This window comes from Saccostrea cucullata, unplaced genomic scaffold, assembly GCF_032062105.1.
Source record: "Saccostrea cucullata isolate Sc308-1 unplaced genomic scaffold, CSIRO_AGI_Scuc_v1 ctg2898, whole genome shotgun sequence".
Lineage (NCBI taxonomy): Eukaryota > Metazoa > Mollusca > Bivalvia > Ostreida > Ostreidae > Saccostrea > Saccostrea cuccullata.
In genome coordinates this window covers 110,804-125,000 of record NW_026918044.1, presented here as the reverse complement: position 1 = coordinate 125,000, position 14,197 = coordinate 110,804, and the positions used below count along the sequence as shown (strand labels likewise).

The 14,197-nt window shown below is 34.7% G+C and overlaps 1 protein-coding gene and 1 long non-coding RNA gene across 2 annotated transcripts; both read left to right on the top strand.

Annotated features, from left to right (window-relative positions):
* The first annotated feature begins 6,675 nt into the window (after window positions 1-6,675).
* LOC134238443 (uncharacterized) lies at window positions 6,676-10,314 on the top strand. Its single transcript, XM_062720603.1, has 6 exons — window positions 6,676-6,698; window positions 7,183-7,392; window positions 8,288-8,355; window positions 8,804-8,915; window positions 9,830-9,900; window positions 10,179-10,314. Exons 1-6 carry the CDS (start codon window positions 6,678-6,680, stop codon window positions 10,312-10,314), a joined length of 618 nt encoding a protein of 205 aa, XP_062576587.1. The 5' UTR covers window positions 6,676-6,677.
* A 2,493-nt stretch (window positions 10,315-12,807) lies between these two features.
* On the top strand, window positions 12,808-13,752 carry LOC134238290 (uncharacterized). Its single transcript, XR_009985972.1, has 3 exons — window positions 12,808-12,853; window positions 12,988-13,059; window positions 13,572-13,752. It is a non-coding gene; the product is annotated as an uncharacterized LOC134238290 (long non-coding RNA).
* The last annotated feature ends 445 nt before the right edge of the window (window positions 13,753-14,197 follow it).

The following is a 14,197-nucleotide window of genomic DNA, read 5'->3' as shown; positions in this document are numbered from 1 at the left end:
AGGAGAGAGGGAAAATTTGTCCGTTGTCTGTCGTCGTTGTAGTCGTTGAGAGTCGTTGTTTGTCGAGAGAAACTTTTCACATTTTCATCTTCTTCTCCAGAACCACTGGAGCCAATTTCAAGAGAGGCACAAAGTATCCTTGGGTAAAGGGGAGAGGAGAGAGTTCAAGTGAAGGGCCAGAGCCCTTTTCCAGAGAGGGAGATAATCAGAGATTTGTTAGAGAAATTAATGGCATTTTAAAAAGATCTTATTCTCCGTAACCGCTGGGCCAGAGAGGGAGAGTGAAACTCATGTGGAGAGAGAGTCCTCAGGTAGAGAGATTCAAGTTTCTTCAGAGATGACCCCCGGGGCAAGGGTGGGGAGAGAGGCGGAGTTTTACATAGGAATATATAAAAAAAATATTTTAAACTTTTTCACCAAAGTACCACTGGGCAACAAGATGAAACTATTGTGGAATCAAAATCAGGTAGTGTGGATTCAAGTTTGTTCAAATCATGAGACCCCAAACACAAAAACAGTTCATCATACACAAGTTTTACATAGGAATATATATGGAAAAATCTTTAAAAATCTTCTTCTCAAGAACCACTGGGCCAGGAAAGATGAAACTCATGTGGAATATATCCTCAGGTAGTGTAGATTCAAAAATTTGTTCAAATCTTGACCCCGGGGCTAGGGTGGGGCCAAAATGGCCGACCCAAGTTTTACATAGGGATATATAGGGAAACCTTTTAAAATCTTCTTTTCAAGTACTTCAAAGCTATGATTAGTGATATTTATATGGAATCATCCTCAGGTAGTGTAGATTCTTGTTTGTTCAAATGATGAACTCCAAAAGGGGGTTTTTGGTAAAAATTCAAGCCAAATGTATATATAGCGCTGTGGCCCCTGGGCCTCTTGTATTATTTGTCACTACTTTTCAAGAAAGTGTGTAATAGTAAAATTCATGCAGAAAAATATTCTTCATATTCGGAGATTTACTCAATTGGATTTTTTAAATCATTAAGCCAATCTTTGTGTCTTCATTTGAACATATATATGATCACCAATGACACATTTGGGATAACACAGATGAGGCTAGGCATCCAGTGGATTGATAATCAGGTTCCCATCCAATAGAATAAAAGGAAAGGGAAAAAATACAATAATTAACTTTATAGACATGCAGTTTCACTTTATTAATTGTATAACATTCAAAATGGACATTTTCGATTGGGTGAACTTCAACAGCTGTCAGCGATTATGGATTAAGAAGTGTGGAAACCATGTTGTGCCAAAATGAAATAACTAATACAAACAAATGATATAATCTGATCAATCAAAATGGTTTTTAGATACATTTTTCTGCATTTTTTAGCTCACCTCAACGAAGTTGGGGGAGCCCTATGTTACCCTCGGCGTCGGTGTCGGCATTTAAGGTCGGTGTCGGTGTCGGCGTCGGTGTCGGCGTCATTTTCCGGGTTAAGGTTAAGTTTTTTGGAGCAGTTTTCTTTTTAAGTACTTCTATGTCCTATATTGATTAGACATGCATGGAAGATGGTTCTAGTGTGTTTCATTGTACCAGTCAAAGTTTCAGATGCTGCAATTTCAGCAAAGGAATGACCAGGTTAATGTTTTGGAGCAGGTTAACATTTTTGGTGCAGTTTTTGGTGTAGGTTTCATTTCCAAGTAACTATAAGCCCTATGTTGACCAAACTTGCATGGATGATACATCTAAGGATGCATACTACCGGGCTTGCTTCGGATGCTGAATCTGACCTACATTTTCCGGTTGAGTGAACAGGTTAAAGTTTTTGGTGCAAGTTTCATTTCCAAGTAACTATAAGCCCTATGTTGACCTAACTTGCATGGATGATACATCTAAGGATGCATACTATAGAGTTTGCTTCGGAATCTGAATCTGACCTACATTTTCCGGTTGAGTGAACAGGTTAAAATTTTTTATGCAAGTTTCATTTCCAAGTAACTATAAGCCTATAAGGTTGACCAAACTTGCATGGATGATACTTCTAAGGATGCATACTACCGTGCATGCTTCGGATGCTGAATCTGACCTACATTTTCCGGTTGAGTGAACAGGTAAAAGTTGTTGGTGCAGGTTTCATTTGCAAGTAACTTTACGCCCTATGTTGACCAAACTTGCATGGATCATACATCTAAGGATGCACACTTCCGGGCTTGCTCGGATGCTGAATCTGACCTACATTTTCTGGTTGAGTGAACAGGTAAAAGTTGTTGGTGCAGGTTTCATTTCCAAGTAACTATGAGTTCTTTAATGACCAATCTTGCATGGATGATACATCTAAGGATGCATACTACCAGGCTTGCTTCGGATGCTGAATCTGACCTACTTTTTGTGGATGAGTGAAAATGTTAGTTTTTGATGCATGTTTCATTTCCAATTAACTATGAGCCCTATAATGAGCAAATTTGCATGGACATACATCTTTGGATGCACACTAATGGACTTGCTTTGGATGCTGAATTCGACATACATTTTTCAGATAATAGACCAGGTAAAAGTTATGGGTGCAGGTCTATTACCAAAAAACTATAAGGCTTATATAACATTGTATAAACCAAACTTGCACAAATGTTGCATCAAGAGATGAAAACTCTCAAATTTGCTTCAGATGCTGGATTTTGATTACATTTTCATGAAGAAGAACTAGTTTAAATTTTTTATGTAGGTCTATTGCAAAGTATCAGATCAAAATTGCTTAAATATTTTCATATTTGGAATGTACACTTTTTGTTGGTTAATTGTGTGACTTTGCCTTACTTAAAGACAACATTCGTTGAGGTGAGCTCTGTAATCTCTGATTACCTATGTTTAATGGTTCAGAACAACAAAAGTATTTTACAGAATATCTTGTATACATCTGCACAAAAAACCAAATTCCAAAACCTACGGAAGCCCATTAGTGCCAACCTGTATATATAAAGGAAAAGCAATATATAAAAGCAAACCTCGATATATAAAGGAAATGCGATATATATAAACAAAACCTGGATATATATATATATATATATATATATATATATATATATATATATATATATATATATATATATATATATATATATATATATATATATATATATATATAGGAAATGCGAAATATATAAACCAAACCTGGATATATATAAAGGAAATGCGATATATATAAACAAAACCTCGATATATATAATAAAGGAAATGCGATATATATAAAGAGAAATGCGAAATATATAAAGAAAACTTCGATATATATAAAGAGAAAAATTTCCACCGCCTGACCTTTAACATCTTTAATGACCTTCATTACAACAGAGACTTGCCAAAATATGATAAGCAGCTCCCGATCTAATGTTTTGATTGCGATCAGTTGGTGTGGCTGTATCAGGATGGTATTCAGTGTGTTGTTTTCTTTATTTGTGTATCTTGATAATTATGATGATTAAAACTAAAGCTAAAAAACTGCTGCTCTTCCTACTGTGCGAAAATTATATGGATTGTTTGAAAAAAATATGTACATTTATTTATAAAATTAATAGTATTGTCCGTTCTTCTTAGTTATCATCTTCTGCTTGACCCAATGTATTATATGTATAATTATATGTTTTTTTATGTTAATTTCTGTACCTCATATACAATTTACATGGTTTTGAGTGAATAAATTGAATTGAATTGAATTACATTTCAAAGACTTCAGAGACTTTTCTGCGTAAAACGTATATTAATGTTGGAGTCTTTTCAATCGAACTATAATTCGGTGCAAAAATACAAGTTTGTTTTATCATACTTGATAGGTTCTTTAACGTTTTACTACGTTAAAAATACATGATGTATGGAGAATTTCAAATCGATTTTATCAACGACGTGGGACAAAAATCCGCAGTTTGATTATGTAAGTGTACATGCACTAATTCGCTTCTTTTTATCAATTCCCAAATACTTGATATTTTTTCCACACCATTAAAGACCCTAGAATTATTACAGTATTAGTATAATTTTAAATGTCACTTTCTTCCCTCACATTCATATGAAGTGGGTACCTTCATTCCTCCCTCTCTCCCATTCCGATATATATTGATTATTTTTTAACAATCAATGGGCATACTAGTTAAATATTTTTTAAATGAATTAAGAGTTCCCGTTAAACATTATTTTCATAAATTCTCGGTTGTGAGACCAAAGGCAGTGCGGCTACGTTTTTTAGTAAAACAGTAAACAAGGTAGCTATAGGTTGTAAAAACGAAGTTGATCATATCATATACATGTAAAGCCAAAAAATGCACAGAAAATACGATAAATATTATACTTATTTCATTAATATAAATAATTAAATCAAATGTGGATCCAGGGCCGGCGCGCCGGTCGTGCCCCCCCCCCCCGGTTGAAATATTTGTATATTAAATTTATAGGTCCATTATCCAGGATCTGTACAGCGACCAGAACCCCCCTGCCTTCTACTGCGCCCCCTCCCTCCGTTACGAAACTCCTGGATCCGCCACTGTAAATGCTCTTCTTCTCAATTAAGTGCATTATTTTAAGTAATGTTACAATTACAGTTCGTTTATATATGCATAATTATACAAACAAATAAACACTATTACATGGCAACATTTTGCCGATTCTGGGAAAACTGTATAACTGATTCCCCCCTGCCAGGAGTTAATCTGTATATATATCCAGGTTTTGTTTATATATATAGCATTTCCTTTATATATCGAGGTTTGCTTTTATATATTGCTTTTCCTTTATATATACAGGTTGGCACTAATGGGCTTCCGTAAAAACCAGAATACTACTAAATAATATAAATATATTCTTTACATATGAACCACAGTTTTTCTGACCCCTTGAAAATAATATAAAAAATCTTGCAAGTAGGTTATCAGCATTGGCTCGGGCTAATTCGAAAGTGAAATTTGGTGTTTGGCTCTAAATAATCTGTGATTATAAATCCTGGCTTCAAATTCTGAATTATAATTTTGAAATCAGAACATGATGGATATGTAGGTTATAAAACTTACGAGTAAATAACACGTGTGATGCTGAAAGCTGGAGTGAGCTTTTCTCCGACAAATGAAATACTGGGAACGCATTCCATAAAATTTTCGAGATGTTAGGAATGAATTGTTAAGAATGACATATGAAATATTTATGGTTTTATGAATCTAAACGAGGGCAGTGGAGCACACTCCTTATATATACTAGTAATCATGCAATATATAATTAACTACAGAAAATAAAGCTACTGTATGGAACTGCCCCCCTTCACATAAGTACATCTGATGACCTTTTTTAGCCTGTGAAAGAACATACACGAAGAAGCAGTGGGATAGGGGACATGTTCCCCATTTGTAAAAAAAAAATACTGTTCCCAATTTTTGTTGCAGTATAGTTAAATAGGGTAATGTTGTAGTGAATGAATAAAATTTAGTAGTGAAAGATATTGGAACCTATTTTTCTTGTCAGGTTTCTTCGAGCTAGTCGATTTTTATTCTAACAGTTCTACTCCCCCCCCCCCACCCCCACTTAAAAAAACCGATGCTACCTACCTGAATTAATATTTCTTAACAGTGTTCACCGAAATGATTGGTTGTGCCCCCAAACTTGAATAGTTTTTAGGGGCCTGGAATTCCTGGCCCAAATTTTATTTTATGAGCCCAACTATATTTTCGAAGAAGGCAAGATTGTATGGTATGTAAGTTTCATCTACATATGTTACGTAGTCCATGTTAAAAAAACCCTAAGGGATGTTTGACAATATCCCATTCAGGGTGTAAAAATAGCAGTTTAAAGTACTTTATATACTTTGTACTTGATAATGCGCTCCATATTGAAGTTCCGTAGTCGCTATTTTGTAAATGTTCACCCAACCAAAAATGTCCACTAATGGGATGAATAAATTACAATTTAATAAATCATGCAATTTTAATTACAATCATGTTGATTATATTTGATAACGATTATCTAGAACGAAAAGGAAGCGGCAAAATCAATATTCAAACTTAATTGCATGGAAATATTCAGATATTATTCAGTTTATGATATCCAGGGGGGGGGGGGGGTTACTGTAGAAGTACTTTTTCAGCGTGGTATTAATTTACGCTATGTACGCGATCACAATTTTTCCGCAGAAATTTGACCAATCTAACTTAATATCCGCGTAATTTTCTACCAGCGGATTGTACAGAAATGGAATTATGACCCCGTGGAAAAAAAGTACGTCTACAGTATCTCATAAATACGTATGCATGTTGTTTATACTTGTTTTGGAACCATGCACATTATTCGAACATGTGCACGTCTCAGTGACATAAATGGACAGACAGGTTTGCCACATCCCTTCCTTAATTTCCTGTATGTTAAGGTCAATGTAATACCAGAATGGCGAAGAGAAAGACACAGTATATCTTATGAATGAAACAAATGTTGTAACAAAGCTTATCGCAGTGTAAATCATGGTTTTAGAAATAACCAATCACGAGCCCACAGTGTAATCTATGGTCACAAAGAGACAAACGTCACAATGAGACAAACGTCAAAATGAGACAGATGTCATAATGAGACAAACGTCACAATGAGACAGACGTCATAATGAAACAAACGTCATAATAAGACAAATGTCATAGTGAGACAAGTTTCATTAGAAACTTTGTTTGTAGTTGAAACTAGTCAGAAACGGATGTCCAAAAGAGCAATGAAGGTAGGATATAAACGATCTAGTACATAGAATTAAAGAGCTTTCTATGTATGAGAGTTATAAAAATGTATTCAATATTTTTCTTTCTTTTTTCTTTTTTGCAAAGGGTCTTATATGTTAGCTTTATCTTGAAATGCAATAAACTAATGTAAATAAGGAACTGGAAGTATTCAGTATAGAAGATAGGAGAGAAGATAGGATCATATGAATATAAAAATCAAGTCCGTAGAAAAGGCCCACCGCAGCCCCCCCCCCTTCCCCCAACCCCCCAACCCCCGATAAAAAGGATTTTTGAGTTTACTTTTTGTTCACTTTTAAAACCGTTGATTAGAATTTTAATATTTACATAGTGTTGGGACTCGATTGATTTTTAACTCTTATACGTTTGCATGGTAATAACACGTTTTTCCTAGTGTTGTCGATTTTGACTAAACTGAATGAAGTAACCAATTTTATACCTTATTTTTATTTTTTCTGATGAAAATAGAGAACTCTAGGAACCTTAAAGGGTAGAAAGAACAACAGGACCAAGAATGAGAATAAACCCGTGGAAGATGCAGATGCCGATGCAACGAGTGAGAAATCTTTTGAAGAACAAGGAAATGCTCCAAAGGCATCAACAATGTCTAAACCTTCAGTGGCTGACATTGGCCAAAATAATGCAGGTCTTGCATTGAAGGTGCAATTATCTGAAGAGGTAAAAAAAAAACTTTTATCTAAACTGAATTGTTTCGAAAAGTAGTACAGACAAATATTTTCTACATTTATATTCATTAAGTACATGTATAACTAGAACAGATCTTGCAAACATATCTTAAGGTCAAGATCTAGTAAATGAAAGGTGCCTACAGACTTATCAAATTTGAGAAATAAGTTCCTTTATTGATGCTTTACAACTTTAACTAGGTCAAATATGGTGTTTCGGGGCATAATTTGTAGGTAAACAAGATGAAAAACTGTATTTTAAATTGTCATTTTCAATGAAAAATTAAGAGAACCAGTCATAAATATGGGAGTTTTTTTCATATTCAACAAAGAAAATGTATCCAGATTGCCTACAGTCTCATAGAAAACGGTAATTAGTATGTTCATGGCCTCTTCTTTAAACTAATATAAAATTTAATATAGGTATCCGGTTTACTTTTCATATGATTTCAAATTAAATGACATGAAAATACCCTATTTTCTACATAATTCTGCTAAAGCCGTAAAGTACGGGAAAAGAAAGTTGAAATTGATTATGACGTCATAATGGATCTAGCACCAAAAAATTAGTCTAAAGAGGAGGCCATGAACATAATAATTACCGTTTTCTGAGAGACTGTAGGCAATCTAGATACATTTCCTTTGCCGAATACGAAAAAAACTCCCATATTCATCATTGTTTTTCTTAATTTTTCATTGAAAATGACAGTTTAAAATACAGTTTTTCATCTTGTTTACCTACAAATTATGCCCCGAAACACCTTATTTGACGAAGCTAAAGTTGTAAAGCATCAATAAAGGAATGTATTTCTTAAGTTTGATAAATCTGTAGGCACCTTTCATTTACTAGATCTTGACCTTAACAAGGAATACTCTTCTTAATTTAGGATGTACGCAATATTCTTAGAGACGTTTTCATCTCTGTGTCTAGGAGACGTACCGCCATAGAGCAAATGTGAGTAATACAATTCAATAACAAATATTTCCAAGCTGTACATGTATTAAAAAGAGTTCATGTTTGGGGAGGGGAGTCAGTTTTCACAGTGTTGGGAGAAAACCCTGTCAACTCATCAGAGAGAGAGAGAGAGGGGGATTGAAAGTACATTCGTTTCTGCAGTCCGACAAGGCAAAAATTAGCCTTTTTGATTGTATTAACTGTATACTAGTATAAATACTGTATGCAGGGAAATTTTCGCCCCGTTTTTTTGTCCTCCTCTCAAGTGGGCGACTTTAAAACGGGGGGGGGGGATTCAAAGAACACAGAATAAATTCTTAAACAGAAATGTGACTGGGCAAAATTAAAGCGGGGCAAAATTGTAAGCAAGTGTAAAAGGACAAACATTTAAACACGGGGCGAAAATAACCTTGTATATAGTATTAATTATATTTATGTCTGGTTTTAGAATCGCCAAAGAACAGGCGAATGAATTAGCTGCTGCTTTCATGGAGTCATTTGAAAAAAGGGCCAAGTTTACAAAGAGATTCTATTTAGACGGTCGAAGAGAACCACAGGAGGTATGCCACTTTAAAATTGTAACCATGTCTTACTTTTATTTAGGTTAATAGTGGATAAACAAAACATTTGAAGACCTATTGATTTATTATAGTTGATTTTATTTTAGTGCAACATACATGTATCGTGTTTCATAATATGCATGTATGTGCGTATGTGTGCAATTTTCGGGTTACATATGCACGCCTCTTGTTTTTATGAAATCGTTTGAAGACAGTTTACTTTCTATCCATAACAGACATTTAATTAATGACTGGATTTCAATGCAACATGCGTATATGACAAACTATATTTGGTTCATTTTGCCCGAAGACCCAGTCATTTTTTTTTTTACATTTCAATTCATTAATTTCACTAGTATAAGCTTCCTTTACCACAACCACTCGACACACCTCTACCGATTCGTACTTCATCGAACACCGAAAACTTTTATGAACACTGATGAATGTCACGGAATCAGCCGAGGCGTGCCGAGTGTACTAAGAACCTCGACTGATTCTATCACCTTCATTAGAAAAGGTACAAATCGGCCGAGATGTGCCCAATGCACTCAGTTTAATGATCGGTCAATTCCGAAATCAGATCGAACACCAACTACACTCTGATCACCTCGACCAATTCCATCTACCGTTAGATAGAATATCGACCAAGGTGATCCGAGAGACATCCGAGGTTAGATGTAGGATACTGGAATCTGCCGAGATGAGCCGAATGCACCAACAAATGCAAATTCAGATTTTTGCCCACGCTGTGACGTAAGCGGTCCAATAATGTGGACAGGTCCAATATCTTAATCCGCGGTCAAATATTGATTTTTATGACCGATCAGTATAAAATACAGGAAATGTTAGACGTTTTTTCATCAAAAATTTTACTAAAAAATATTAGTTATGTATTTATCTTTTTTCATGGACAGATTCTCTACAAAGCGGCAGAGGAAAATTTGAAAGATTTGATTATTCGTACAACCAGCAACCCATGTACATTGTAAGCATGATTACCATTACAAAATTAATTTCCAGCAACATTTAGGTCTTTTATACTAATACATATATCCAAACTGGATGTTTTATTCGATTGAAATCATCTTGTTTTCCTGATAAGGAGCTCATTTTGATTTTTCCAACGTTTGATTTTTAAAAATATATTTCGTAACGATTCAGCTATTTCCGTAAATGCAAATTTTACGGGAAAAAATTAGAAAGTGTTAATTTTCAAATTGTTTTTAAAATGCAAATTGAATCTCATATCTTTGTATTTGGTAGTGAAGGAAAACCACTGTTCCTTCTCAAGCATCCTATGTGTCTGCTACGAACTCCGGAATTGGACAAAAGAATGAATACCAGGCTAAAGCAATTACGCGCTGAGAAATTGGAAATGCAGCAGGTATTTAAAATTTAACATATACATTTGAATTACCACTCATTTTCTTTAAACTTCATGCAAATTGCTTCAGTTATATTTTTAGCTCTTCTGAGCCAAAGGCTCAAAGAGCTAATGCTATGGCCATTTGTGCGGTGTGCGTCGTGCGGTGTGCGTTAACTTTTTAGAATATGGGCCATAACTCAAGAACCCCTTGGCCAATCAGTGTCAAATTTGTCACAGGGTATCCTTGGCCCAAGGGCTACCATTTATACTAAAATAAGGGTTGGGACCCTAAAACAAGGGGAGATAATCAGGAAAACAAAACCAAAAGTACTGGTTGCTAAAAAATCTTCTTCTCCAGAACCACCAGGCAGATTTTCACCAAACTTACATACAATGATCAGGATATGTTGAAGATTAAAAATTGTTCAAGGCATGACCCTGGGGCAAAGGGCGTGGTCTCAAGGTCACTTTAAAGTCGACCTAAATTTACAATTGATAAAAATGTTTATATTTTGCTTACTATAAGGACTAGGATCATCAAATCTTGTAAGTTGATGCATCTTAGGACTTCACATCATGTTAACTCAAAAGTAGGTCACGGTGACCTACTTTTTTAATTTTTCGGGTATTTGTTTTCAAATTGATTTGAAGGCATATTTTGGACACTTTAAGGCCTATGATCATCAAACTTAGTCAGTTGATGCATCTTGGGTCCTTGAACAACGTCAACTTAAAAGTAGATCACCATGACCTACTTTTTGAACTTTATGACTTATCCTTTTTAAAACATTTAATCTCATTATTTTAGGCACTGAAAGGGTTAGAATCATCAAATCTTGTAAGTTGCTGCATCTTGGGACCTAAAACATATTTAAGAAAAAATAGGTCACTGTGACCTACTCGTAGAATTTTGCAGGCATTTGTTTTCAAATTGTTTAAAAGGCATATTTTGATTACCTTCAAACCTACGATCATCAAACTTGGTCAGGCGATGCATCTTGGGACTCTGAAAAATGTCGACCAAAATGTAGGTCATGGTGACCTACTTTTGACATTTTATGGCTATATTTAAGTATCTTAGGTATTTATTGGCTTAGAATCATCATACTTTGTCAGTTGATGCATCTTGGGTTTTCCGAGAGTGATGACCAAAAATTAGGTCACAGTGACCTACTTTTGACATTTTATGGCTATATTTAAGTATCTTAGGTATTTATTGGCTTAGAATCATCAAACTTTGTCAGTTGATGCATCTTGGGTTTTTGGAGAGTGATGACCAAAAATTAGGTCACAGTGACCTACTTTTGATATTTTATGGCTATATTTACATGTAAGTATCTCTGGTACTTATTGGCTTAGAATCATCAAACTTTGTCAGTTGATGCATCTTGGGTTTTCGGATATTGTCGACCAAAAAGTAGGTCACGGTGACCTACTTTTGACATTTTATGGCTATATTTATGTATCTCTAGTACTTATCGATTTAAAATCATCATACTTTGTCAGTTGATGCATCTTGGGTTTTCGGAGAATTTCAACCAAAAAGTAGGTCATGGTAACCTACTTTTGAATATCTTAGGTATTTATTGGCTTAGAATTATCAAACTTGGTCAGCAGATGCATCTTGGGACTCTAAAAAATGTCAACCAAAATGTAGGTCATGATGACCTACTTTCGACATTTTATGGCTATATCTAAGTATTCTCCGGTACTTATTGGCTTAGAATCATCAATCTTTGTCAGTTGATGCATCTTGGGTTTTCGGAGAATGTCGACCAAAAAGTAGGTCATGGTGACCTACTTTTGACATTTTATGGCTATATTTATGTATCTCTAGTACTTATCGATTTAGAATCATCATACTTTATCAGTTGATGCATCTTGGGTTTTCGGAGAATGTTGACCAAAGAGTAGGTCACAGTGACCTACTTTTGAATATCTCAGGTATTTATTGGCTTAGAACTTAGTCAGCAGATGCATCTTGGGACTCTGAAAAATGTCGACTAAAATATAGGTCAGGATGACCTACTTTCGACATTTTATGGCTATATTTAAGTATCTTAGGTATTTATTGGCTTAGAATAGTAAAACTTTGTCAGTTGATGCATTTTGTGTTTTCCAAGAATGTAGACCAAAAAGTAGTCCTAATTGGCTAAGAATCATCAAACTTTGTCAGGTGATGCAACCTGGGTCTTAGGATACTTAGGGTTAGAGGCTTCAAATACAAGTGATAGGTTGTACAATTTATCAGAAGAGCGATTCAAGGCCCTTGGGCCTCTTGTTTTTAAATTTCTAATTATTTTATTTTAATTACTTAAAAGGATTTGTACGAAACAGCTTCAGAAATCATAAGAGATCTCTGTCGATGCACAGATACTAATATAAGGTTCGTTCATAATAATCATAGTGAAACGTAAATGATTGAGATTTTAAACTGTTTTATTTACTGTATGAGAATCATAAATTTCCAAGAAAATAAAATTGCTTGTTTTGGGGGGAAAATATTTAATTTTTTTTTCATTATTACAGATTAAATAGTTATGAGGAGCTAGAGGACTTTTTCAGCAAAGAGGTAAGAACTACAGCATGCTCAAAGAACGTACTTGAAATGCACTTCTAAGTATTGGAGAAAATTTCACATGAAACAAATTATCAAGTTATGTAAGATACTTACATTGTATAAATTTAAAATATAACCTGTTTCAGAAAGAGGGTCCTAAACCAACAAAGAAAGGCTGGAGAAAATACTTCTGCCGTGTTCATGCAACAAAACAACAGGTTCTTGTCAAAAAGATATAATAAAATTCCCTTCCCTTGCATAGGGCGTCTATAGAGAGTTCTTAGGTGCGCGGAAAAGAGGGGGGGGGGGGGTCTCATAGTTTCCGATTTCCTCTACATTCTACATTAAGTTTAAGAGTTCGTACCAATTTAAAGATTTAAAGTTGTTTCTTGGAAAAGGGGTGTCATTTTTGGCGATTTCACTACATATAAGAATGCAATAAATGACAATTTAAAAGCCCCTCCCCCCCCCCCCCCCGGGAGGGGGGTAGTATTATAATTCCACCCCCTTCTCCGCATCTTCCTAGACCTGATTTAACCTTTTCTTATTTATCAATGACGGTTTTGTTATGAATATAGTTTAACTTAATGCATTTTTGTATGTAATATCCATTCTTTTCATCGAAATCTCAGATACAAGTGGATCTATGTTGTAAATAAATAAAATGATTAAAAAATAACGGTCAGATTTTTGTTTCATCTCTTTACAAAGCTTCATATTTCTATTTCAGCAAAAGAAGAAAAAGTCGGGATTGCTTATTCGTCTTCGTCGGTTATTCAGGCGACCCTAATGCTAATATAATGATTAATTTTCCACGTAATTAAAGACAATTATTTATATTTTCGTTTGTCCAGAAGTTACATTTATTACTGATTCAAATTCTGAATCATCATACAAATGATGAAAAAAATGTGCCAAAATATCTATTAAATAATTTGGTTTCAATAAAAAGTTTAAAATATTACCATTCACCCATTGGTTGACTTTTTTTTATTTCAACTTCACAATTGCAAATACATCTTTATGGTCGACTGTGTGGCGCAGTGCATGGTTAGAGCGTTTATTCAAGAGTTGCGGAATAAGGGGATGCTGCTTTTTTTAGCGGTTCTGAATTCCACGGTGGGACGTGTAGACCGGTACTTCGGGTGAGATCCATTTTTGTCTCGGTATGAGTGAACATTTGGCGAAAGCTAGGGGTGTTAAAGAAACAAACAATTACATATTGATTAGATGTCATTTTACATATAAACATACTTATCCCATGTTAACACTGTTATCCAAAATACAGATGTTAAATTCAACCCAAAAACATGCATCTTCGCAAGCTAAAGGTTTTTGATATATGGTCAGCAAAGC

Coding starts and splice junctions, on each gene's coding strand:
- LOC134238443 (XM_062720603.1), top strand. CDS start 6,678: ATGTCCAAAAGAGCAATGAAG. Junction 8,356..8,803: donor CGTACCGCCATAGAGCAAAT/GTGAGTAATACA, acceptor GTCTGGTTTTAG/AATCGCCAAAGAACAGGCGA. Junction 9,901..10,178: donor ACCAGCAACCCATGTACATT/GTAAGCATGATT, acceptor TGTATTTGGTAG/TGAAGGAAAACCACTGTTCC.